This window comes from Carcharhinus amblyrhynchos, chromosome 2 (genome assembly GCF_965287045.1).
Source record: "Carcharhinus amblyrhynchos chromosome 2, sCarAmb.v2.hapA, whole genome shotgun sequence".
NCBI classification, from domain to species: Eukaryota; Metazoa; Chordata; class Chondrichthyes; order Carcharhiniformes; family Carcharhinidae; genus Carcharhinus; species Carcharhinus amblyrhynchos.
Window position 1 is genome coordinate 137,441,324 of NC_137325.1, and position 27,754 is coordinate 137,469,077.

General features: G+C 44.6%; 1 protein-coding gene across 1 annotated transcript in view; it reads left to right on the forward strand.

The window, feature by feature from the left end:
• obscnb (obscurin, cytoskeletal calmodulin and titin-interacting RhoGEF b) overlaps nt 1-27,754 on the forward strand; it is a 696,366-nt gene that overhangs the window by 73,791 nt on the left and 594,821 nt on the right. Inside the window, exons 7-10 of the mRNA XM_080214757.1 lie at nt 3,938-4,222; nt 5,894-6,166; nt 11,448-11,723; nt 24,116-24,391. Of these exons, the coding sequence (XP_080070883.1) occupies nt 3,938-4,222; nt 5,894-6,166; nt 11,448-11,723; nt 24,116-24,391 (1,110 nt within the window). The remainder of the gene's footprint in view (nt 1-3,937; nt 4,223-5,893; nt 6,167-11,447; nt 11,724-24,115; nt 24,392-27,754) is intronic.

The following is a 27,754-nucleotide window of genomic DNA, read 5'->3' on the forward strand; positions in this document are numbered from 1 at the left end:
TTTGATAAGGTTCCCCATGGTAGGCTGCTGCAGAAAATGCAGATGCATGGGATTGGGGGAGATTTAGCAGTTTGGATCAGGAATTGGCTAGCTAATAGAAGACAGAGGGTGGTGGTTGATGGGAAATATTCAACCTGGAGTTCAGTTCTAAGTGGTGTACTTCAAGGATCTGTTTTGGGCGTTACAATTTGCAGAGGGACATAGATAAGCTGCAGAGCTGGGCTGAGAGGTGGCAAATGGAGTTTAATACGGAAAAGTGTGAGGTGATTCACTTTTGTAAGAATAACAGGAGTACAGAATATAGGGCTAATGGAAGGACTCTTAGTAGTGTTAAAGAGCAGAGAGATCTCGGCGTACATGTGCATAGCTCCCTGAAAGTTGGCACCCAGGTTGATAAGGTTGTTAAGAAGGCGTACCGTGTGTTAGCTTTTATTGGTAGAGGGATTGAATTTCGGAGCCGTGAGGTCATGTTACAACTGTACAAAACTCTGATGCGGCCACACTTGGAGTATTGCGTACAGTTCTGGTCACCGCATTATAAGAAAGATATGGAGGCATTGGAAAGGGTGCAGAGGAGGTTTACCAGGATGTTGCCTGGTATGGTGGGAAGGTCTTATGAGGAAAGGCTGAGGGACTTGAGGTTATTTTCATTAGAGAGAAGAAGGTTACGAGGTGACCTAATTGAGGCATACAAGATGATCAAAGGATTGGATAGGATGGACAGTGAGAGCCTTTTACCTCGGATGGTGATGGCTAACATGAGGGGACATAGCTTTAAATTAAGGGGTGGTAATTATAGGATGAATGTCAGAGGTAGGTTCTTTACTCAGAGCAATTGTGCCAATTGTGAACTCGCCAACCTTAAGGGCGTTCAAATGGTCATTGGATAGGCATATGGATAACATTGGAATAGTTTAGGTTAGAGGGTCATTAGATTGGTTCCACTGGTCGACACAACATCGAGGGCCGAAGGGCCTGTACTGCGCTGTAATGTTCTAAGTTCTATGTTCCCTTCCCTCCTTTGCAGAACTTCCTCCTGCATTACCACCCCCCCCCCGTCATTGTGCATATACTCCCATTGCCATAGACCCACCCCCGTTCAAGCCACATTCCCACTTACGCTACACCCCCTTGACATTGCCCCGGCACTTATAGTGCCGAGTAGGGCACTGCCAGGTTGCTAGGTGGGCACTGCCAGGCTGGCACTATTTGATGGCCACTCATGGTCATGCCACTGACCACCCAAGGGTTTCAATGGCCTCTGATCCCCCCAGCATGGCCGTGAAGCCTGGTCTCCGCTACTGCAGAGCAGTAGTGATTCTCGCCAGCATGACACTGCCAAGGCAAGAGCAGCTGGACCGGGACTTGCTTTACATAACTTAACGTTATGTAAATCCTGTGCGAATAGAACATAGAACATAGAACATTACAGCGCAGAACAGGCCCTTCGGCCCACGATGTTGCGCCGACCAGTTAAAAAACAATGACCCACTAACCTAAACCAATCCCTTTTCGTCCATAAACCTATCCACGGATCTCTTAAACTCCCCCAAACTAGGCGCATTTACAACCGCAGCAGGCAGGGCATTCCAATCCCTCACCACCCTCTGGGTAAAGAACCTACCCCTGACATCTGTCCTATAACTACCCCCCCTTAATTTAAAGCCATGCCCCCCGTGCTAGCTTTCTCCATCTGAGGAAAAAGGCTATCACTTGTCCACCCTACCTAAACCTCTAATCATCTTATATGTTTCAATAAGATCCCCTCTTAGCCGCCTTCTTTCCAGCGAAAACAACCCCAAATCCCTCAGTCTCTCCTCATAGGACCTCCCCTCCATACCAGGCAACATCCTGGTAAACCTCCTCTGCACCCTCTCCAAAGCCTCCACATCCTTCCTGTAATGTGGGGACCAGAACTGCACACAGTACTCCAAGTGCGGCCGCACCAGAGTTGTGTACAGTTGCAACATGACGCTGCGACTCCTAAATTCAATCCCCCTACCAATAAACGCCAAGACACCGTATGCCTTCTTAACAACCCTATCTACTTGATTCCCAACTTTCAGGGATCTATGTACACATACACCTAGATCCCTCTGTTCATCCACACTATTCAAAGTCCTCCCGTTAGCCCTATACTCAACACATCTGTTATTCCTACCAAAGTGAATAGGCTTCATGCGCTTTCTGGGCACAAAACCACATCTTGCTGGCAAAACATTGCCGGGGGATATGGGTGCAAATTGGAGTTTTGTCCTCGCCCACTATCTTAGAATAGAATCATAGCATCCCTACATTGCAGGAGGAGGCCATTTGGCCCATTGAATCTGCATTGACAACAATGCCACCCAGGCCCTATCCCCATAATCCCGCACATTTACCCTGCTAATCCCCCTGACACTAATGGGCAATTTAGTATGGTCAATCAACCTAACCCACATATCTTTAGACTGTGGAGGAAACTGAAGCACCTGGAGGAAATGCCTTGCAGGCACGGGAAAAATGTGTAAACTCCACGCAGACAATGACCCGAGGCCGGAATTGAACCCCGGTCCCTGACGTTGTAAGGCAGCAGTGCTAACCACTGTGCTCACCACGCTGATTGACCGGCGCGGCAAGCCGGTAAGGTTGCATTCTCAATTTTTTAAAAAAGCTTTAATGTGCTTTTGGTAATGGGGTTCTCAAAACTGAATGCAGCACTAACTGGTTGAACCAATGTTTTGAATACATATATAATTGCCTTTTTAACTATCCCTATCTGTAACATCTAAAATGTTATTGACTTTGTTATGGCTTTATATACATAGTTAGCTTTGAATTGGGAACTAAATTCATTTCTGGAGTTAAATTGAAAAGCTTGAATTGACTGATTGTAGCTGATTGTAGAACAGTCTGGAAAGATGTTGGCTGGAAATCTCTGATGTCGCCTGTGGCTGGGCTTCTCCAGTCCCACTGCAGTGAATGGAAATTTCGCTGAACGCCAAAAATATTTAGCAAGGCAGCCTCCACCACTTCAACGGGCAGAGAATTCCAGAGATTCACCACCCTTTGAGTGAAGAAGTTCCTCCTCAACTCTGTTCTAAACCGCGCCCCCTTTATCTTGAGGCTGTGCCCCCTAGTCCTACTGTCCTTTCTGAGCGGGAAGAGTTTCTCCACCTCTATCCTATCCATCCATTCATCATCTTATATGTCTCAATGAGATCTCCCCTCATTCTTCTAAACTCTAACGAGTACAAGCCTAGTTTATTCAGCCTCTCCTCATAGCTCAACCCCCTCAACTCCGGTATCAGCCTAGTAAACCTCCTCTGCAGTCCCTCCAAGGCCAAAATATCCTTGCGTAAGTGCGGCGACCAAAACTGCACACAGTACTCCAGCTGCGGCCTCACCAATGCCTATACAGCTGCAGTAAGACCTCCCTACTTTTATATTCAATCCCCCTTGCTATGAAGGCCAGCATCCCATTTGCCTTCCTGACCACCTGCTGCACCTGCAGGCTGGGGTTTTGCGACTCATGCACAAGGACCCCGAGGTCCCTCTGCACCGTCGCCTGCTGCAGTTTTTCGCCACGTAAGTAATAGTCCTTCCTACCATTATTCCTACCAAAGTGGACCACCTCGCACTTGCCAACATTAAATTCCATTTGCCAGTTCCTGGCCTGTTCGCCCAGCCTATCTAGATCCTTCTGCAGACTCTCCACACTCTCCGCACAATTTGCCGTTCCACCAATCTTGGTGTCATCAGCAAATTTTGACACCATACACTCGGTTCCCTCCTCCAGATCATCTATATAAATGGTAAATAGCTGAGGCCCAGCACCGACCCCTGGGGCACTCCACTAGTCACCATCCGCCAATCCGAATAGCACCCATTAACCCCCACTCTCTGCCTCCTATTTGACAACAAAGCAAAACTAAAAGATGTGCTTTTTTTTTAACAGCATTGCCAGTGGCGCCAGTGAATTTCAGAAACAAGTCAGCAGAAAAGGAAGTTATTTCTGTTTCACAGAAAGGTACAGCTCAGTTTGTTGCTGAGATTTCTGATAGAGCTGCAAAAGTAACCTGGACAAAAGATGGCAAGGAGATCAAGTCTAGTAAGAAGTATGAATTTCAAACTTTGGATCAGCGCCGCATCTTGAAGGTCAACAATGTAACTTTAGAAGATGCTGGGATTTACGAATGTGTTTGTGATGGCAATAAAATGTCATTTCAGCTCTATGTAAAGGGTGTGTATGATGCTAAGCATTTATCAGTAAATGTAATTTTTAAAAAAAGTAATGTTGTCTGCCCATATTCTTCCTATAAAAATTAATTGTTTCACATTTCCTTGAATTGAACTTCACCTGCCATTTGTCCACCCATTCCACCAACTTGTCTGTGTCCCTTTGAAGTTCTACACTATCCTCCTTATAATTCACAATGCTTCCAAGTTTTATATCATTAGCAATTTTAAAAATTTTGCCCTGAACATCAAAGTCTAGGCAATTAATGTATACTAGGAAGTTAAAGGGGCTTAATACTGACCCCTGGGGAGCTCCAGTTCAGATTTGCTCCACCCAGAAGATCTGCCACATGAAGGGTTCCAAAATTCCAGCCAATGTAACTATTAGTTTTGTCCCAGATTATTGTTTCCAGAATTTTCATTGAAGTTGGCTTGTAGTTGCTGGACTTATCTTTATACTCTATTTTGAACAGGTGTGTAACATTTACAATTTTTAGCTTTCTGAAACCATCCTGGAGTCAAAAGAAGATTGAGAAATTATGGACAATGTTACTGCAATTTCCAATCTCCTTTTCCTTAGTATTCTTTCAGCTTCTCCTCTCATTTAGGGATATGTTTTCTTCAAAAAGCTGTGAGTGTACTTGCAATTCTCCATGTGGGAACCCAGACAGTTAGTGTCTCAAATGTCTGGAATGCAAAGGTTAAGACCAGTTTGATTTCTTTTTGAAACACCCACATGTAATATCCAATAAGCAACACTCATACTCAGTCAGGACGAAGAGCCCTGTCTAATTGGGACGGTGCGGTGGCACAGTTGTTAGCACTGCTGCCTCACAGCTCCAGCAACTTGGGTTCAATTCCTGGCTTGGGTCACTGTCTGTGGAATTTGCACGCTCTCCCTGTGTCTGCATGGATTTACTCTGGGTGCTCCTGTTTCCTCCCACAGTCTGAAAGACATGCATTCACCTGAACAGGTGTCATTGTGTGGCAGCTAGGGTAATTTCACTGCAGTGTTAACATAAGCCTTACTTATGACTAATAAATGCACTTTAAATTGTTTTTCACTCTTTAATTCAGAGGCACCTTTTCTATTGTTGTGGCTAAAATGATCCCATTTACCATAAATTAAACCTGTAAGTATTTTATCTTGTGTGTTTAGCTAGGGTGGGATTTTAAGACTGTGTCTGCTCCAGAAATTCCCAATCGAAGTCACTGGACCTTTAAATAAAAGCAAATTACTATGGATGCTGGAATCTGAAACCAAGAGAGAAAATGCTGAAAAATCTCAGGTCTGGCAGCATCTATAAGGAGAGAAAAGAGCTAACCTTTCGAGTCCAGATGACTTTTTGTCAAAGCTCAATGGACCTTTAAATGGGCCGCCAAATTTTCTGTCCCACCCACTTCTTGCAGCGGGTGGGATGAGAAAATCCCATCTCTAGTAATTGAGAGAGATAACTGTTTCTTTTCAATGCTAAGTAATGTTTTAATATTCATATTAGATCAAATGTTTTTCAGCTTTTTTGATTAATTCCTACAGAGTAGGTACTGGAATTATCTTTTCTAGGGAATATATATTCTCCTATATTGTTTTGATCTGGCATTAGTTCTTTAATCACATATTGCAAATAAAAAAAGTTAAAGTACCCTTGTTTACCAATATTTTTCCCCACATCAGAGACTTCTCGATTTTTGAACAAGGAGAAAGTGAAACGTACTATTACTACTGTGTTTGGAGAGAAAACAGAGTTCTTAATTGAGACTGTTGACACCAATACCAAAGTACACTGGTACAAAGATGATAAAGAAATCAAGCAAACAAAAAAGTTTATAACAGAAAGCAAGGGAAAGCAACATAGGCTTCTTATTCCAACTACAAAAAAAGAGGATGAAGGCACTTATACATGCAAGTGTGGAGAAGACACTGTGAGTTTTGATTTGAAAATCATTGGTAAGTACAATTTTTCTTTCAGCACCAGTCTGTATCCGTTAAAAACCAAGGAGGAAGGCATAAGTGCTGATGCTATGGGCGTCACAATGGTACAGTGGTTAACACTGTTGTCCCACAGTGCCAGGTACCCGGATTCGATTCCTAGCTTGAGTCACTGTCTGTGTGGACTCTGCACATTCTCTCCATGTCTGTGTGGGTTTCCTCCAGGTGCTCCGATTTACTCTCATAGTCCTAAAGACGTGCTGGTTAGGTGCATTGGTCATGCTAAGTTCTCCCTCAGTATACCCGAACAGGTGCCGGAGTGTGACGATTAGGGGATTTACATAGTAATTTCATTGCAGTGTTAATGTAAGCCTATTTATGACACTAATAAATATATTTTAAACTTTAATAGTCAGAGCCTGGATGGAAATTCACCTTTATGTTCCAACATCTATGGGCAGAATCTTCCATTTTCTATACAGAGTTTTGGCTAAGGCTGAAAAACTGGCATGCAACTTGTAGGCTGTCTAGCTGGGTTTTCTCGCCAGATAATCCAGCAACCTGTGCAGAAGAATTCTTGAGTTGTAGCCCAGGCTGCAGTGCTGGTGGAGAGTAGGTCCAGAAAAAGCCAGCAGATGAGAATTTGTAAAGGGTGCACTGAGCTCAGTTCGACAACACAGAAACCCCATCCCCATAGGCAAGTGGAGACCACCCCCGTCCCGCCCCTGAACCAGTAATAGGAACCGACCCCTCCCTCAAAGGAGTTCCCCAGAGGGGAGCCCCAAACATTGCCCTTGCACTGCCTCTGCCCCCCCCCACCCCCCAGCTGCCAGAGGGCAGTGCCCAGGAATGTCCCTCTCCCTGATGGGTTATATCCACCTGTGTGCCTGTAGCATGTTGCATTTGCCTGATTCCCGTTTTTAAAAAGCAGTTGCAAACATTACTTTAGGAAGGCATTTGACAAAGCTTCTCACATCAGGCAGGTACAAAAGGTAAAGTCCCTTGGGATCTTGACTGGCTAGATGGATACAGAACTGGTTTGGTCATAGAAAGATAGAGGGTAGCAGTGGAAGGGTGCTTTTCAGAATGGAAATTAGTAACTAATGGTGTTCCACAGGGATTAGTGTTGGGACCTTTGTTGTTTATCATATAAATAAATGATCTGGAGGAATATGTAGGTGGTTTGATTAGTAAGTTTGCAGATGACATAAACATTGACAGAGTTGCAGATAGTGACAAGGATTGTCAAAGGATCTAATAAGATATAGAAAGATTGCAGACTTGGGCAGAGAAATGGCAGATGGAGTTTAATCCAGACAAATACAAAGTGATGCATTTTGGAACATTAAATTCAGGTGCGAATTATACACCAAATGGCTGAACCCTTAGGAGCATTAACATAGAGTGGGATCCCTGAAAGTGGCAACACAGGTAGATAAGGTGGTCAAGAAGGCGTATGGCATGCTTGCCTTCATCGGCCAGGGCATCGAATATAAAAGTTGGAAAGTTATGTTCCAGTTGTATAAAAACTTTAGTTAGGCTGCATTTGGAATAATGTGTATAGTTCTGGTCACCACACTACCAGGGTGGCGAGGGTGCAAAGAAGGTTTACCAGGATGTTGCCTAGTCTGGAAGATTTTAGGTATGAGGAGAGGTTGGATAAACTCAGATTGTTTTCTCTAGAAAAAGACGGAAGCTGAGGGGCAATCTGATAGAAGTGTACAAAGCTGCACAGATAGGTTGGATAGTCAGAGGCTTTTTCCCAGAGTGGAAGGGTCGACTACAGGAGGGCACAGGTTTAGGGTGAGAGGTGGTAAGTTTAGGGGAGATGTGTGGGAAATGTTTTTGACACCGAGAGTGATGGGTGCCTGGAATATACTGCCAATGGAAGTGGTGGAAGAGGAAGGTTAGCAATGTTCAAGGTTTATTTTGATAGACACATGAACGGAAGGCGGAAAGAGGAATAGAAATCGCGTTGGTGGGGCCCATTTGTGATCCTTGCCAATGAATACCCCGACCAGCGACGGGGCTAAAGTGAGTGAGCCCAGATGAAAGCGTCCGGGACTCATTAATGACGTGCGAATCAAGTTATTAATACTGAAATCGCCTTCGTGCCCTTCCTAGGTGCAAAGCTGATTTCACAGGCAAAATGGGGCTGGCAAGATCGCAAGTGGTGAAAAGCCGGACATGAACCTGATTTTTTGCCTCTCACTCTAACCAGCTTGCCATGTCGGTTATCGGCAAGGCGAGCCAGTAAATTTGTGCCAAGTGTGTTTAATCCACTTTATAGTTATGCCTTGCAATCTCATGGTAATATCAGCTCAAGAGTTAATGGAAGTGCAGTGCTATTTTAAGTTTTGTCTGTCATCACAGAAGTATCCAGTGCAGATTTGTTTTATGACTGCTGTAGAAATATAAATATTTTGTTTATACACTGCTTTTAGTAGAGACTTGTAGCACAGATATCTGGTAGTATGTTACTTTCGTCTGTGCTTATGTCAGAAACCTATTGTCATTTGAGTTGCAACAAGGTATTGATGATGATACAATTTAAGAATGAAAATAGGAATGTCCAAGCTTATACCAGCATAGTCCAATATTAATGCTGGAATATCAAAGCTAAAATTATCATCCTTCCAGCATCAAATTTGGTATCCCAAACTCAGTGCACATTCCAAGCAAAATGCTGAGCTTTCAAAACTAATGCTAGCGTACAGAAGCACAAAAGGATCTTTTTCCAGCCTAATTATTTTAATTCTAGTAAGTCATAGAATCTTACAGTGCAGAAAAGGTCCTTTGGTTCATTGAACATAAGAACATAAGAAATAGGAGCAGGAGTAGGCCATCTAGCCCTTTGAGCCTGCCCCGCCATTCAATAAGATCATGGCTGATCTGAAGCGGATCAGTTCCTTTTTCCCACTCTCTCCCCATAACCCTTAATTCCCTTGTCTATCAAAAACCTATCTACCCGTGACTTAAATACATTTAGCGAGGTAGCCTCCACCACTTCAACGGGCAGAGAATTCCAGAGATTCACCACCTTTTGAGTGAAGGAGTTCCTCCTCAATTCCGATCTAAACTGCCCCGCTCCACCCCCCCTTATCTTGAGGCTGTGCCCTCGAGTCCTGCTATCCTTTCTAAGTGGGAAGAATCTCTCTACCTCTACCCTATCCATCCCTTTCATTATCTTATACGTCGATATAAGATCTCCCTTCATCCTTCTAAACTCCAACGAGTACAGACCTAGTCTATTTAGTCTCTCTTCATAGTCCAACCCCCTCATCTCTGGTGTCAGCCGAGTGAACCTCCTCTCCACTCCCTCTAAGGCCAATATATCATTCCGCAAGTGCGGCGACCAAAACTGCACACAGTACTCCAGCTGCGGCCTCACCAGTACCCTGTACAGTTGCAGCAAGACTTCCCTACTTTTATATTCTAACCCCCTTGCTATAAAGGCCAACATTCCATTCGCCTTCTTGATCACCTGCTGCACCTGCAGACTGGGCTTTTGCGACTCATGCACTAGGACCCCCAGGTCCCTCTGCACTGTAGCATGCTGCAGCTTTTTGCCTTTTAAATAATAATCCCTCCTACTACTATTCCTGCCAAGGTGGATAACCTCACACTTGCTAACATTATACTCCATCTGCCAGGTCCTCGCCCACTCGCTTAGCCTATCCAGATCCCTCTGCAGACTTTCCACACCCTCCACGCAATTTGCTTTTCCACTTATCTTTGTGTCATCAGCAAATTTCGTCACCCCACACTCAGCCCCCTCCTCCAGATTGGCTATATAAATGGTAAATAGCTGAGGCCCCAGCACTGATCCCTGCGGCACTCCACTAGTCACTAACTGCCAATCAGAGTAGCACCCATTGATTCCAACTCTCTGCTTCCTATTAGACAGCCAATCCTCTATCCACGCTAACACCTTACCCCCAACTCCGTGCACCCTAACCTTCTGTGGCAACCTTTTATGAGGCACCTTATCAAACGCCTTTCGGAAATCTAAAAACACCACATCCACCGGTTCCCCTCTGTCTACTGCACTAGTCACATCCTCATAGAAATCCAATAAATTCGTCAAACACGACTTCCTGTTAACGAATCCGTGCTGCGTCTGCTCTATCAAACCATTCTTTTCTACGTGCTTCGCTATTTCTTCTTTTATGACGGATTCAAGCATTTTTCCCACAACAGACGTTAAACTAACCGGCCTATAATTCCCTGCCTTTTGTCTTCTACCTTTTTTAAACAGCGGCGTAACATTAGCCGTTTTCCAATCTTCAGGCACTTCCCCGGAATCCAGCGAATTTTGGTAAATAATTACTAAGGCATCCACTATCACCTCTGTCATTTCGAGGCATAAAACTGATTTAAAGCCTCAGCCATTTCCTCATCTCCCACCGCTAAATCCCACCCCCCATCCTCCAAGGGTCCAATATTCACTCTAGCCAGCCTTCTCTTCTTTATATATTTGTAAATATATACATTGAGTCTGCACCAACAATAAACTACCACTAAAGTTGCGGTAATTCCATTTTCCAGCACTTGTTCCATTTTCTTGATACGATTCAAGTGCTTATCCAAACACTTTTAAAAAGTTGTAAGGTTTCTGGCCTCCACTATCTCCCAGGCAGTGCATTTCAGATTTCCACCACCTCTGAGTGAAATGCTTTCTTTTCAAATCCCTTCTGAATCTCCTGCCTTCACCCTGTAACTATACCCCCTTGTGATTGACCCCTAAAATAAGGGGACCGGCTGCTTCCTATTCACCCCTCAATCTTATACATCTCCCTCTCAGCCTTCTCTGCTGTAGCAAAAACAATCCAAGCCTATCCACTCTCCTTTTGTAGCTCAAATGCTCCATCCCAGGCAGCATCTTGGTGAATCTCCTCTGTACCCTATCTGGTGCAATCACATCTTTCCTATAGCGAGATGACGAGAACTGCACAGAGTACTCCAGCTGTGGCTGAACCAATGTTCTGCACAGCTCCAACATAACCTCCTTGCTCTCATACTCTGTGCCATGACTGATAAAAGCAAGTGTCCCATCTGCCTTCTTAACTACTCTATTCACCTCCTCTGCTGCCTTCAGGGATCTGTGAATAAGTATCCCTAGATCCCCCTGTTCCTCTGAGCTTCCTCGTATCAGAGCTTCCTAAGTCTGAGATGCTAGCATAAAATTACTTCTTCTCCTAATAGTCTGTATTAAATTAAATACTAGTACCTGTTGTGATTTCCAGTCAGTTTGATTTAAGGTACCAGTTGTAATGAAAGTGCGTTGTTTTATTTGCAGATCAATGTGTGAAGTTTATAAACAAGCCAAAAACCCCTCCAGAAATGATAACAACAGCCTCAGAAAGTTTGGAACTGTCTTGTGAGGTGTCACCACCTAATGCCGTGGTCGTGTGGCGAAAGGATCAAAAAGAGGTTAAACAGGACCAGAGGATAACCATCATCTCTCAGGGAACACACCGCAAACTTGTCATCAAAAAAGTGCAGCAGAGCGACCAAGGAAACTACACCTGCATGTCTAATGATGACAGTCTAACATTCCAAGTTAAGATCAAAGGTAAAAGTAAATTTGATTGTTGCTTTAGTGACAGTGACAAACTAAGATTGCAGCAGCAATCTGCATTTATAAAGCACCTTCAACGTGGGTAACATGTATCAAAGTGCTTTTCAGATGTTTTATCAAACATAATTTGACACTGAGCCACCGAAGCATGTGTCACAGCAGATGACCAAAACCTTGGTCAGAGAGATAGGTTTTCAGGAACATTTTAAAGGGGCAAAGAGAGACAAAGAGGCAAAGAGGTTTTAGGATAGAATTTCAGAGCCTACGGCCCAGGTAGCTGAAGGCATGAGTACCAATGCTGGAGTGATTAAAATTTGGGATTTACAACAGACCACAATTGAAGAAGTGCAGCTATGCAGGATGATGGTAGAACTGGAGGAGGTAACTGAGTTATGAATGGGTGAAGTGAATGAAGGATTTGAAAACAAGAGTGGGAAGGAAACAAGAAAAAACTTTAATTGGTCAATGGGTGATCTTTAAGGTATGTATGACTTTTAAGGTGTCATATGATCTATTATGCACAAAGAGGGTGTATGGGGTGTCAGGGAGGGGCAGTACCTCTGTGGGGGGAGCATGTCGCGTCCTTTTCAGGGCAGTTTGTCCACCCTTTGTCCTCACCTGCCACTCAGTTCTCACCAGTGGCTCCCCGTAGCTGTTTGCACGCGACAGCGGCCGCACCCCGGGCAATGACTTTGACAAACTGGCTAAACCAGATGAGGATTGCCGACAGGTCTCAATACTCGATGAGATAGGGAGGTGTCTATCCCAACATGTGAAGACAGACTCTGGCGGATTGAGCGGACAAGACCAATGGAAGGTCCAGTGGTCAAGAAGGCAGTCTCTGCAAGCATTGTGGAACGTGAAGAGCAGGACAAGATACAGAAGACGTCCTGCTCATCCACTGCCCCTAGCCCCATCTCCAGCCGTCTTGACTCTTGTCTTGCCACTGGATCCAGATGGGAATTGGGAAGAGAGAATGAGACTGACGGTGCGCAACTCTCCCTCACTTTAATCCAAATCAAGCGCAAGTTTCGACACCACCATCATCATCATCATTATCATCATCTTCGCCCTGTTCAACCTTTGAAGTCCTGTGGCAATGGACGACGAGGAAGCAGCAGGTGCAGGTACACTGGGAGCTGTAGTCACGGACCTGCACACAGGCGGCTCAAGTCTAATGGTCGTTTTCCGCTGACTAAAGCAGCAGTGAAACTCGGCGTCTACCTGGGTGACTGAGCAGTTCTGTTCAGGAATGCATTGCTCATCTCTGTAGAATGAGGAAAGGTGTCCTAAACATTGCGTACTTCACTACACCCTGGCCAACTTACTGCAGCTGGCGGGGATCCCATTTTGTGGTCGAACAAACAAAATAAAACACAAGATGACACCGCTCACCATTGGCACTTGGAACGTGCACACTCTTTTGGACAAGCCTACAGCAGACAGACCAGAGAGAAGAACAGCCTTAGTTGCCAGAGAGTTTGCAAGATGCAATATTGACATTGCACCCTGAGCGAAACTCGTCTGCCAACATATGTCAGTTGACTAAAACTGGAGGTGGATACACTTTTTTCTGGAGCAGTCGGCAGCGATGAGCGTCGTGATGCTGGAGTTGGATTCGCCGTCAGGAGTCACCTTGTTCAGAAACTTGCTAGTCTACCCAAGGGCGTAAACAATCGACTTACGACATTACAGCTTCCGCTGCAGAACAGAAGTCAAGCCACCCTAATCAGTGCCTATGCCCCCAACAATGAACAACCGGAACGACATGAAAGACAAGTTCTACAAAGAACTGGACGCCCTACTATCAGCAGTGAGCAGTACTGACAAGCTGATCTTGCTTGGCGATTTCAATGCAAGAATAGGGTGTGACTCTGCAATCTAGCAGGGAGTCATTGGGAGGCATGGAGTGGGCAAGTGTAACAGTAACGGCCTACTCTTACTGAAGACCTGTGCAGCACACGACCTTCTCATCACCAACACAACCTTCTGTCTGCTTACCTGTAACAAGATGCTTGGGCCCTCTAACTGCAAGCAGCATGACTGGTTCGATGAGAATGATGAGGAGATACAGGCTCTACTTGTTGAAAAGCACCATTTTCATCAGGCCTGTCAGAACGACGTATCATCAGCTGCCAAGAAAAATGCTTTTACCAGTGCTTGCAAGACAGTCCAGAATAAACTGCGTAAAATGCAGGATGCCTGGCTGAGCGCCAAGGCAGATGAAATACAGGGATATGCTGACAGAAATGACTTGAAACGGTTCTTTGAAGCCCTCAACACTCTCTACAGATCTCAGTCTCTCGGGAGCTCCCCCCTCCTGAATACCGATGGTACAACTCTCATTACAGAGAGGGTTCACATCCTGCAGAGATGGGCTGAACACTTTGAAGCCGTCCTCAGCACTGACCGTCATGTATTAACGATGAGGCAATAGACAGCATTCCCCAGGTTGATATCAACAGCGCCATGGATGACCCACCGGTAGTAGCCAAAGTATTGAAAGCCGTCAGCCAGCTATACAGTGGCAAAGCCCCAGGGACAGATGCCATACTTTTAGACATCTACAAAGCTGCTGGTCCTGTACTTATCGAGAAGGTCACTGAGTTGTTCCAGTCCTTTTGGAAGCAAGGATCCATTCCTCAAGAACTTAAAGATGCTTCCATCGTACACCTCTATGAGAGGAAGGACAATCGGCAAGTATGCGACAACCACCGAGAAATCTCGCTGCTGTCCATCACAGGAAAATCCCTTGCAAGAGTCCTGCTAAATTGTCTGGTCACTCATCTGGAGCTGGGCCTGCTTCCAGAGTCACAGCGTGGCTTCTGCAAAGGTTGCGGGACTATTGACATGATTTTTGCTGTGCACCAACTTCAGGAGAAATCAGGAGTAGAATCGCGAGCTCTGCACAAGCTTTGTTGACTTCGCAAAAGCCTTCAACACTGTCAGCCGACAAAGCCTGTGGAGGATCATGTTAAAGTTCAGCGGACTCCCCAAATTCACTCATAGTATGCCAGTTCCAAGATGGCATGATGACCAGTGTACTGGATGGCGGAGAATCCTCTGAGGCATTCCCAGTCACCAGTAGCATCAAACAGGGCTGTGTGCTCGAACCCACACTGTTCAGCATGATGTTTACTGCCATGCTGAATGATGCCTTCCAGGATAGTGCTGCTGGAATCAGCCTCAAGTACAGAGTGGGTGGGACGTTCTTCAACTGAGGGGACTTCAAGCTATTACCAAAATAAAGGAAACTGTTCGGAGAGACTTCCTCTTTGCTGATGACTGTGCCCTGTATACTGGCTCAGAGCCAGAGATGCAAGTCAGTATGGACAAATTTTCCTTGGCTTGTGACAACTTTGGACTCACCATCAACATTAAAATGATGAAATCATGCACCAGCCTCCTCCTCATGCACCGTACACAGAACCCATAATCACCATCAAAGGGCAGAAACTACAGGCAGCGGACTAGTTCACTTATCTTGGCAGCAGCCTCTCCCAAGCAGTGACTATTGATGCAGAAGTTAACTGCAGAATAGCAAAGGCAAGTTCTGCTTTCGGTAGACTGTGCTCCACTGTACGGGAAGGTCGAGGAATCAGCCCAGCAACAAAACTGAAGGTCTATACTGCCGTGGTACTCACAACCCTCCTGTATGCCTGTGAAATGTGGACTGTGTATCGAAGGCATGCGAAACAGCTCAATCATTTCCACATGACTTGTCTTCGCAGAATATTACACATCAGATGGCAAGACAAAGTACCAGATACTGAAGTTCTCTCTAGAACATAAGAAATAGGAGCAGGAATAGGCCATCTAGCCCTTCGAGCCTGTCCCGCCATAAGATCATGGTTGATCTAAAGTGGATCAGTTCCACTTACCCGCCTGCTCCCCATAACCCTTAATTCCCTTATCGATCAGCAATCTATCTGCCCGTGACTTAAACATATACAACGAGATAGCCTTCACCACTTCAATGGGCAGAGAATCCCAGAGATTCACTTATTGAGAAGCTCACCGAGAGAAGAAGTTCCTCCTCGACTCTTTTCTAATCTGTCCCCCCCCCTTATTTTGAGGCTGTGTCCTCTAATTCTGGTTTCCTTTCTAAGTGGAAAGAATCTCTCTACCTCTACCCGATCTAGCCCCTTCATTATCTTGTAAGTCTCTATAAGATCCCCCCCTCAGCCTTCTAAACTCCAACGAGTACAGACCCAATATGCTCAATCTCTCCTCATTAGCTAACCCCCTCATCTCTGCTATCAGCCTGGTGAACCTTCTCTGTACTCCCTCCAAGGCCAATATATCCTTTCGCAAATAGGACGTCCAAAACTGCACACAGTACTCCAGTTGCGGCCTCACCAGTGCCTTGGACAGTTGCAGCAAGACCTCCCTGCTTTTATATTCTATCCTCTTCGCGATAAAGGCCAACATTCCATTCGCCTTCTTGATCACCTGCTGCACCTGCAGACTGAGTTTTTCTGATTTGTGTGCAAGGACCCCCAGGTCTTTTCACCATAAGAACATAAGAAATAGGAGCAGGAGTAGGCCATCTAGCCCCTCGAGCCTGCCCCACCATTCAGTAAGATCATGGCTGATCTGAAGTGACTCAGTTCCACTTTCCCGCTCTCTCCCCATAACCCTTAATCCCCTTGCCTACCAAAAACCTATCTACCCGTGTCTTAAATATATTTAGCGAGGTAGCCTCCACCACTTCAATGGGCAGAGAATTCCAGAGATTCACCACCCTTTGAGTGAAGAAGTTCCTCCTCAACTCCGTTCTAAACTGCGCCCCCCTTATCTTGAGGCTGTGCCCTCTAGTCCTGCTGTCCTTTCTATGCGGGAAGAATCTCTCTACCTCTACCCTATCCATCCCCTTCATCATCTTATACGTCTCTATAAGATCCCCCCTCATCCTTCTAAACTCCAACGAGTATAAGCCCAGTCTATTCAGCCTCTCTTCATAGTTCAACCCCCTCAACTCCGGTATCAGCCTAGTGAACCTCCTCTGCACTCCCTCCAAGGCCAAAATATCCTTGCGCAAGTGCGGCGACCAAAACTGCACACAGTACTCCAGCTGCGGCCTCACCAATGCCCTGTACAGTTGCAGCAAGACCTCTTTGCTTTTATATTCAATCCCCCTCGCTATGAAGGCCAGCATCCCATTTGCCTTCCTGATCACCTGCTGCACCTGCAGGCTGGGTTTTTGCGACTCATGCACAAGGACCCCGAGATCCCTCTGCACCGTAGCATGCTGCAGCTTTTCGCCCTTTAAATAGTAATCCCTCCTACTATTATTCCTGCCAAAGTGGATAACCTCACACTTGCTAACATTGTACTCCATCTGCTAGGTCCTCGCCCACTCGCTCAGCCTATCTAGGTCCCTCTGCAGACTTTCCACACCCTTTGCACAATTTGCTTTTCCACTTACCTTTGTGTCATCAGCAAATTTCGACACCCTACACTCAGCTCCCGCCTCTAGATCATCTATATAAATGGTAAATAGCTGAGGTCCCAGCACCGATCCCTGGGGCACTCCACTAGTCACCAACTGCCAATCCGAATAGCACCCATTGATACCTACTCTCTGCCTCCTATTAGACAACCAATCCTCTATCCACGCTAATACCTTACCCCCAACTCCATGCCCCCTAACCTTCTGTAGCAACCTTTTGTGCGGCACCTTCTCAAACGCCTTCTGAAAGTTGAGAAACACCACATCCACCGGTTCCCCTCCGTCCACCTCACTAGTCACATCCTCATAGAATTCCAATAAATTCGTCAGACACGACTTCCCCTTAATGAATTTAAGTAATATTCCATCCTACTGTTATTTCTTCCAAAGTGGATAATCTCACATTTGCAAACGTTATACTCCATCTGCCAGGTCCTCGCCCATTCACTCATCCTATCCAAATCTCTTTGCAGACTTTCTGCGTCTTCCATGCAATTTGCTTTTCCACTCATCTTCGTGTCATCAGCAAATTTTGTTACCCTACACTCAGCCCCCTCCTCCAGATCTCTATGTATATGGTAAACAGTTGAGGCCCCAGCACCAATCCCTGCTGCATGCCACTAGTCACCAACTGCCAACCAGAAAAGCATCCATTTATTCCAACTCTCTGCTTCCTGTTAGATAGCCAATCCTCAATCCATGCTAACACTTTACCCCCAACTCCATGTACCCTAACCTTCTGTAGCAACCTTTTGTGAGGCACCTTATCGAACGCCTTCTGGAAATCTAAAACACCACATCCACTGGTTCCCCTCTGTCTACTGCGCTAGTCACATCTTCATAAAATCCACTAAATTTGTCAAACATGGCTTCCCCTTCATGAATCCATGCTGCGTCTGCTTGATCGAACCATTCTTTTCTAGGTGTCCTGCTATTTTTTCTTTAGTGATGGATTCTAGCATTTTCCCAACTACGGACGTTAAGCAAACCAGCCTGTAGTTACCCACCTTTTGTCTACTACCTTTTATAAACAGCGGCGTAACAATAGCTGTTTTCCAATCCACTGGCACTTCCCCAGAGTCCAGTGAATTTTGATAAATAATTACTAATGCATCTGCTATTACTTCTGCCATTTCTTTCAGTACCCTGGGATGCATTCCATCCGGTCCCAGGAACTTGTCTACCTTCAGTCCCATTAGTCTACCAAGCACTACCTCTTTAGTAACAGTAATTGTATAAAGGACCTCATCTCCTACCAGCTGTCTACCTTTAGTATTTTGGTAAGCTATTAGTGTCCTCCACCATGAAGACTGACACAAAAAACATTTAAAGTCTCAGCCATTTCCTCGTTTTCCACCACTAAATCCCCCCTCTCGTCCTCCAAGGGTCCAACATTCATTCTAGCCAGTCTCTTCTTCTGTATATATTTGTAAAAACTTTTACTAGAGCAAGTCTACCATCAGTCCACACACTGCTGATGAGAGCACAGACCTGGTGGGCAGGTCTTGTCATCCATATGCCAGATGAGCACATACCCAAGTAGCTTCTTTTTGGGGAACTCTCTGCAGGCAGACACTCGCATGGACGCAGAAGAAACATTACAAAGACACACTCAAGGCCTCCCTGAAGTCGCTTGACATAGATACGACCACCTGGGAAGTGCTGGCAGAAAACTGCCCTACCTGGCGCTGCCTCATCCACAAGGGCTGTCAAGCTTACGAAGCAAGGTGCATTGCTGAAGCACAACTTAACCGCGAGCTGCGCAAGTCCAGAGCCACCAGTGCAAATTGCAGTGCCTACACAAGTCTGCCCAATATGTGCCAGGGCATTCCGTGCCCAAATTGGCCTGATCAGTCATCTTCGGACACACCGCATCCAGCCTCAAAATGACTAATGGTGTCGGGGTCCTCATTGATGACAATGGACAAACAACATGACCTATTCTGCACAAAGAAGCTGATATATGCTTAGAGGCTTAGGGCAAGATTAAAATATCGAACAAATATATTCCATTTACTCAGGTTGAGATTACTCTGAAAATAAAATAAAATAGAAGCAAAATGGTGCAAGTAACGAATGGGGTGAAAATTGGATGAAATACTGGAAAGGCTGGCTGTGCATAGAGTGGATAGGTCATCTGCTCCGTTGCTAAAGGAAGTGGGAGTGGAGGCAACAGAAAGACTTGCCTTATACGGACTTGCCTTATACGGACTTGATGTGGAGATGTCGGCGATGGAGTGGGGTGGGCACAGTAAGAGGTCACACAACACCAGATTTAAAACCAACAGGTTTATTTGATATCACGAGCTTTTGGAGTGATGCCTCTTCATCAGGTGAGTGGAGAGTTGAGTTCACAAACACTGCATGTATATACAGAGTACCTCTTTAACCTGTGATTATCCCTCTCTCCACTGGCATTGTCTGTACCTGTAAAGACTTACCTGTTAAGACTCATATTCCAACCATTATCTTGCAATTGAGTCTCTTTCTATGTATTGTGAGACTTCTTACTGTTACATGGAGTTGTAAAGGAAAGATCATATTTAACTGATCCAGTTGATTTTTTTGATGAATGAACAGAAAAGATTGATGGAGGGACTGTAATGGCTGCTGTCTATACGGAATTTAAGAAAGTCTTTGATAAAGTACAACATGAGAGGCTAGTTAATAAGATTGAGGCTTATAGAATAAGAGAGCCAGTGTCAATTGAACATGATTTTAAGGACAGAATACAGCAAGTTGTGGAAACTGACTTTCTGAGGTTGGAGAATGGTAGACAGTGATGTTTCCCAAGGTGTTAGGCTGACTGCTATTTTTGATATATATAAATTACTTGGTCATTGGAATGTAGAGCAGAGTTTCAAAATTTTCTGTTGGTAGAGGAGGTTTGACAGAAAGGATGATACCAATCAACTGCAACAGGGCATAGATAGGCTAACAGATTGGACAGACATATGGCAGGAGGTCATTTGGGCAGCCTGCTTGCCTATGGTCAATTAAGGCCCATAATTGGCATGTAAAGGCCTCTTCCGCACCACCTGTGTGCTGGACTGGTTGGGGAGGGGAGTGCCATCTTTATGTGCAATCTGTGCCCACCAGAGGCTTCCCTCGATGCTGGTAAAATTACAGTGGGTGTGCGCAGGGGTGGATAGGTGACAGGAATGGTACTGCTTGCATAACACCACGTTTATCCTTCCACCTGCCATCCTGCCCCTATGGGTTAAAATTTTGATCTATGACTCTAATATTAAAGTCGTTTTTTTCTTAACCTGGTGCCAATGAAGCTTAGTTAGCATGGTACGATGGATGAATGGGACCTGGTGCAAGTTAGGGCACAAACAGTAGAAATCATAGAAACCCTACAGTGCAGAAGGAGGCCACATTCAGCCCATGAAGTCTGCACCGACCACAATCCCATCCAGGCCCTACCCCCATAGCCCCATATTTACCCACTAATCCTTCTAACCTACGCATCTTACAACACTAAGGGGCAATTTTTAGCATGGCCAATCATCTTTGATCTGCACATCTTTGGACTGTGGGAGGAAACTGGAGCACCCGGAGGAAACCCACGCAGACATGAGGAGAATGTCTACACAGACAGTGACCCAAGCCAGGGATCGAACCCAGGTCCCTGAAGCTCTGAAGCAGCAATGCTAATCACTGTGCTACCGTGCTGCCTGTTTTGGATGACTTCAGCTTTTGAGATGGTAGAATGTGGCTGGACGAGAGTGTGTTGGAATAAGGGTAATAAAGTCATGGGTGAGTTTTACAGCAGCAGATAAACTGATGTGAGTTAGTGAAACGATGTTACAGGGGCTTCTCTTCAAAGTGCAAACCCCTCCCTCATTCCCCTTCTGTACTGTTTCCAACCATGATACCCCCTTCGCTCTCCATTTGCCCCCTCCTGCTTATCCAGTCCTGCCAGCCTATGCATGCTAAGACCCTAAACTCATCCTACATCCTGAATGTTTTCCTCTCAGTTTCTCTGCAGTTCATGCAGTGGTCCCCAGTCCCAATGTCATTGGGACATGAGAGCTACCAGACCCATGACTGATTAGCTTGTGGTTCTCTGAGGTGGAACTTCCTCTTGGTAAGGGGCAGGCATCCCATCTCAAGCTAATTAAAAGGCTGGTGCCCAATTAAAGGCGATGGGGCATGCTAACCATGTAAAGGCAGGTTCATCCCTATCTTCTAAGCAAAGGGGCAAAACCACCACCAGCATAAAATTCAACGATTTGAAAAAGACCATTTGGCTGTGGAGAATTCCAGATGATTCCATTATCCAACTTTAATCCCATAGCCCTACAAGTTTAATTCCCTCACTTCCCCACCCAATTTCCTATCAAAATAATTGATTTTCTCTGCTTCCCTAACATTATAAATTGTGGGGTAAAAAAAGTTCTTCCTCACGTCCCCCTGCACTTCGTGCCAAAAACCTAAAATGTGTGTCTCCTAGTCCTGGTGCTGTCAGCAAATGGGATAAGGTTTTCTTTGCCTGCTGTACCTACACCTGGTATAATCTTGCATGCTACTATCAAGTCTCCCTTCAATCTCCTTTGCTTCAAGGGAAAATAACCTCAGTTTCTCCAATCTAATTTGATAACTGAATTGTCTCAACCCAGGAATCATTCTGGTAAATCTCCTGTAACCTTTCATGGATCCTCACATCCTTCTTGAAGTGTGGTGACCAGAACTGGACACAATACTCCAGTTGTGGCTTAACCAAAGCTTTATACAAGTTTGCATAACTTCCATGTTTTTCATTTTTTATAATTTGGTTTGATTTGATTTATTATTGTTACATGTATTGGGATATAGTGAAAAGTATTGTCTCCTGCACACTGTACAGACAAAACATACCATTCATAGAGTACATAGGAGAGAAAGAAAGGAAAGGGTGCAGAATGCAGTGTTACAATCATAGCTAGGGTGCAGAGAAAGATCAGCTTAATAAATGATAGGTCCATTCAAAAGTCTGATGGCAGAGAAGAAGCTGTTATTGATACATGATATCAGACTTTTGTATCTTTGTCCCGATGGAAGAAGGTGGAAGAGTATGTCTGGAGTGCATGGGTTCCTTGATTATGCTGGACGTTTTTCCGAAGCAGTGGGAGGTGTTGACAGAGTCAATGGCTGGGAGGCTGGTTTGCGTGATGGACTGGGCTATGTTTACAACCCTTTGTAGTTTCTTGCAGTCTTGGTCAGAGCAGGAGCCATATCAAACTGTGATATATTTGGAAAGGATGCTTTCTATGGTGCACCCATAAAAATTGGTGAGAGTCGTAGCAGACATGCTGAGTTTCCTTAGCCTCCTGAGAAAGTAGAGGCATTGGTGGGCTTTCTTAACAAACGTCGGTGTGAGGGGATGAGGACAGGTTGTTGATGATCTGGACACCTAAAAACTTGAAGCTCTCGACCATTTCTACTTCATCCCTACTGATGTAAACAGGGGCATGTTCTCTACTGTGCTTTCTGAAGTCTTCATTTTACTGACATCGAGGGAGAGATTATCTTCATCATATTTCACCAGATTCTCTATTTCTTTCCTGTATTCTGTCTTGTCATTTTTGAGATCCGACTCAATATGGTGGTGTACTTAATATCTATATTTCAAGTCTGATATTTCCTCAGAAGTTCTAATGAAAGAATAACTCTGTTTTTCTCTCCACAGATAACTATTTTTTGTTTTTATTTAAAATTAGGGAGAGGCTGCCTAGATTTACTTAGAAACATAGAAACTAGAAGCAGGAATAGGCCATTCGTCCCTTTGAATCTGCTCCACCATTCTTTTTAAACATGGCTGATCATCAAATTCAATATCCTAATCCCCCCTTCCTCTCATATCTCTTGATCCCTTTATCCCCAAGAGCTATATCTAATTTCTTCTTGAAATCAGATGTGCGAAATATAATTCCTGTTTGAGATATTTAATAGATTTCTTAATGATGTACATTGATAAAGGAAATATAATCTTATATATACATAGACTTAAAGTATAGGTAAGATATGGTAGCTTAGTGATTATGTTGCTGAAAGAGTAAATTGCAGGTCTAGATTAATAATAGAATCATAGAACCATAGAATACCTACAGTACAGAAGGAGGTCATTCAGTCCATCGAGTCTGCACCGACCACAATCCTACCCATGCCCTATTCCTGTAACCCCTCATATTTTACTCTGCTAACCACCCTGACACTAGGGTTAATATTGCATGGCCAATCAACCTAACCTGCACATCTTTAATAATCCAGAGTTCATATCCCAATATAACAGTTTGAGAAACTGAATTAAGTTTATAAAAACCTCAAAACATGAGAAAAATCTGGTACCTTTAAATGAGTGCTGGTAGAAAGGGAATTCACGTAAATCCTCTGCTTAAGTGGATTGATTTATTCTGCTGTTTAGGCTTCCTTTTTGTTTACTAATATCATGGAATAGAACTTAGAACATAGAACACTACAGCAGAAACAGGCCTTTCGGCCCTCAAGTTGCGCCAATCATATCCATACCTACCAGGCCTATCAATAACTCTCAATTCCATTAAATCCCATGTACATGGGATTTAAATGATTACCAAATGGTTCTGGTGGAAATTATACAATCAGTTCAAAGACCACATTCTATTCATATTGGTCTCCGTTGTGAAAATTTCAATCTCAACACAAATAGTGCGTGGAATTTTAAAAAATTTTTATGGACTGACCTCTTATCTATATATGGAAATTAATTATGACACATAATTTGAAATATTAGAGATATTGTATTATGAATGTAATAATTTCTAAGTTATTCGCTAGGGCACAATTAGAAAAGACTAATTCCCAGGTAAAGTTCCATTGTTAACTATTTCTACTTGATCTAGTTTTCTACGTGCATCAGAACATAGTATTTTTCAACATTATGTTATTATTATTTCTTTTGCTTTTGCAGAATCAGCTGCAACTATCATGAAGAAATCCACAACGCAAACAGAGTACACAGCAAATGTGGGAGAGAAGGTAGTCCTCGTTTGTGACGTGTCTCAATCTACTGTTGAAGGGAAATGGTACAAAAAAGGACAGGAAGTAAAGTTGAGCAAAGCAGTAAGTGTTGAATCGGAAGGTACAACACGAAGATTAGTCCTTCACAATGCCAAATCTGAAGAATCTGGTGAATATGTTTTTAAAACAAAGGAGGATGAGATTGCTATGAGTGTCACTGTTAAAGGTAAGACAAATAAAATTAAATAACATTGTGGAAGTATAGATGTTGCATTCAAACTACTAGTTTTAGTCAATTCTCTTTATCTGAAGCCAGAAGGTGGTTGTAGAAGGTTGTTTTTCAAACTAGAGGCCTGTGACCAGCGGTGTGCCTCAGGCATCAGTGCTGGGTTCACTGTTAATTGTCATTTATATTAATGATTTGGATGAGAATATAGGAGGCATGGTTAGTAAGTTTGCAGGTGACACCAAGATTGGTGGCATAGTGGACAGTGAAGAACGGGCGCTGTACTTACGCAAGGATATTTTAGCCTTAGAGGGAGTGCAGAGGAGGTTTACTAGGCTGATGCCGGAGTTGAGGGGGTTGAGCTATGAGGAGAGGCTGAATAGATTAGGCTTGTACTCGTTAGAGTTGAGAAGAATGAGGAGAGATCTCATTGAGACGTATAAGATGATGAATGGGATGGATAGGATAGAGGTGGAGAAACTCTTCCCGTTCAGAAAGGATAGTAGGACTAGGGGGCATAGCCTCAAGATAAAGGGGGGGGCGGTTTAGAACAGAGTTGAGGAGGAACTTCTTCACTCAAAGGGTGGTGAATCTCTGGAATTCTCTGCCCGTTGAAGTGGTGGAGGCTGCCTCGCTAAATATTTTTAAGACGCGGGTTGATGGGTTTTTGATGAGAGAGGGGATTAAGGGTTATGGAGAGAGGGCGGGAATGTGGAACTGAGCCACGACAGATCAGCCATGATCTTATTGAATGGCGGGGCAGGCTCGAAGGGCTAGATGGCCTACTCCTGCTCCTATTTCTTATGTTCTTATGTTCTTAATATTATCTCAGATTGCAATGGGATTTTGATCAACTGGGCCAGTAGGCGGACAAATGGCAGTTGGAGTTTATGCATTTTGGTAGATTGAACCTGGACAGTTAATGGTGGGGCTTTGGGGAGAGTTACAGAACAAAGAGATCTAGGGGTACATGTGCATAGCTCCTTGAAAGTGGAGTCACGGGTGGACAGAGTGGTCAAGAAGGCATTCAGCATGCTTGGCTTCATTGGTCAGAATATCGATTACAGGAGTTGGGACAACTTGTTGAAGTTGTACAAGACATTGGTAAGGCCACACTTAAGGAGAGTATTAAATTAAAAGCTGATGCATTTAGAGTGGCTAAAAGTAGTGGGCAGGTAGAAGATTGGGAGAGGTTTAAAAATCAACAAAGATTGACGAAGAAGATGATAAAGAAAGGAAGGATAGACTATGAAGCTAAACTAGCACTAAATGTAAAAAAGGATAGTATGAGTTCTTATAAATATATAAAGAGGAGGAGGCTGGCTAGGGTGAATGTTGGACCCTTAGAGGATGAGAGGGGAGATTTAGTGGTCGGGGATGAGGAAATGGCTGAGGCCTTAAATAAGTTTTTTGCCTCGGTCTTCACGGAGGAGGATGCGAATAGTTTGCCGGGTATTAAAGATAGGAGGATGGTAAGAGTTGAGGGCCTGAATGCGATCACAGTTACTAGAGAGGTAGTGCTTGATCGGCTAGCGGGACTGATGGTGGACAAGTCCCCAGGACCGGATGGAATGCATCCCAGGGTCTGAAGGAAATGGCAGAGGTGATAGTAGATGCCTCAGTGATTATTTTCCAAACCTCGCTGGATTCCGGGGAAGTGCCAGAAGATTGGAAAACGGCTAATGTTACGCTGTTGTTTAAAAAGGGTAGCAGGCAAAAGGCAGGGAATTATAGGCCAGTTAGTTTAACGTCTGTTGTGGGAAAAATGCTTGAATCCGTCATCAAAGAAGAAATAACGAGGCACTTTGAGAAAAATTGTTTGATAGGGCAGACGCAGCATGGATTCATTAAGGGGAAGTCGTGTCTGAAGAATTTTTTGGAATTCTATGAAGATGTGACTAGTGCAGTAGATGGAGGGGAACCGGTGGATGTGGTGTTTCTCAATTTTCAGAAGGCTTTTGATAAGGTGCCGCACAAAAGGTTGCTTCAGAAGGTTAGGGGGCATGGAGTTGGGGGTAAGGTGTTAGCGTGGATAGAGGATTGGCTGTCTGATAGGAGGCAGAGAGTTGGTATCAATGGGTGCTATTCGGATTGGCAGTTGGTGACTAGTGGAGTGCCGCAGGGATCGGTGCTGGGGCCTCAGCTATTTACCATTTATATAGATGATTTGAAGGAGGGGGCTGAGTGTAGGGTGTCGAAATTTGCTGATGACACAAAGATAAGTGAAAAAGCAAATTGTGCGGAGGGTGTGGAAAGTCTGCAGAGGGATCTAGATAGGCTGAGCGAGTGGGCGAGGACCTAGCAGATGGAGTACAATGTTAGCAAGTGTGAGGTTATCCACTTTGGCAAGAGTAATAGTAGGAGGGACTACTATTTAAAGGGCGAAAAGCTGCAGCATGCTACGGTGCAGAGGGACCTGGGGGTCCTTGGGCATGAGAAGCAAAAACCCAGCCTGCAGGTGCAGCAGGTGATCAGGAAGGCAAATGGGATGCTGGCCTTTATAGCGAGGGGGATTGAATATAAAAGCAGAGAGGTCTTGCTGCAACTGTACAGGGCATTGGTGAGGCCGCAGCTGGAGTAGTGTGTGCAGTTTTGGTCGCCGCACTTGCGCAAGGATATTTTGGCCTTGGAGGGAGTGCAGAGGAGGTTCACTAGGCTGATACCGGAGATGAGGGGGTTGAACTATGAAGAGAGGCTGAATAGACTGGGTTTGTACTTATTGGAATTTAGAAGGATGAGGGGGGATCTTCTAGAGACGTATAAGATAATGAAGGGGATGGATAGGGTAGAGGTAGAGAGATTCTTCCCACTTAGAAAGGACAGCAGGACTAGAGGGCACAGCCTCAAGATAGGGGGGGGGAGCAGTTTAGAACAGAGTTGAGGAGGATCTTCTTCACTCAAAGGGTGGTGAATCTCTGGAATTCTCTGCCCGTTGATGTGGTGGAGGCTACCTCGCTAAATATAATTAAGACATGGGTGTATAGGTTTTTGGTAGGCAAGGGGATTAAGGGTTATGGGGAGAAAGCGGGAAAGTGGAATTGAGCCACTTCAGATCAGCCATGATCTTATTGAATGGCGGGGCAGGCTCGAGGGGCGAGATGGCCTACTCCTGCTTCTATTTCTTATGTTCTTATGTTATGTTCTTATGAATACAGTTGATTTACAGTTCTGGTCACTCTATTATAGAAAAGATATTATTAAACTAGAAAGAGTGCCGAAAAGATTTATAAGGATGTTACTGGGCCTTGATGGTTTGAGTTATTAGGAGAGGCTGGATAGACTGGGATTTTTTTTCTCTGGAGTGTAGAAAGCTGAGAGGTGATCTTGTAGAGATGTATAAAATAATGAATGGCACAGATCAGC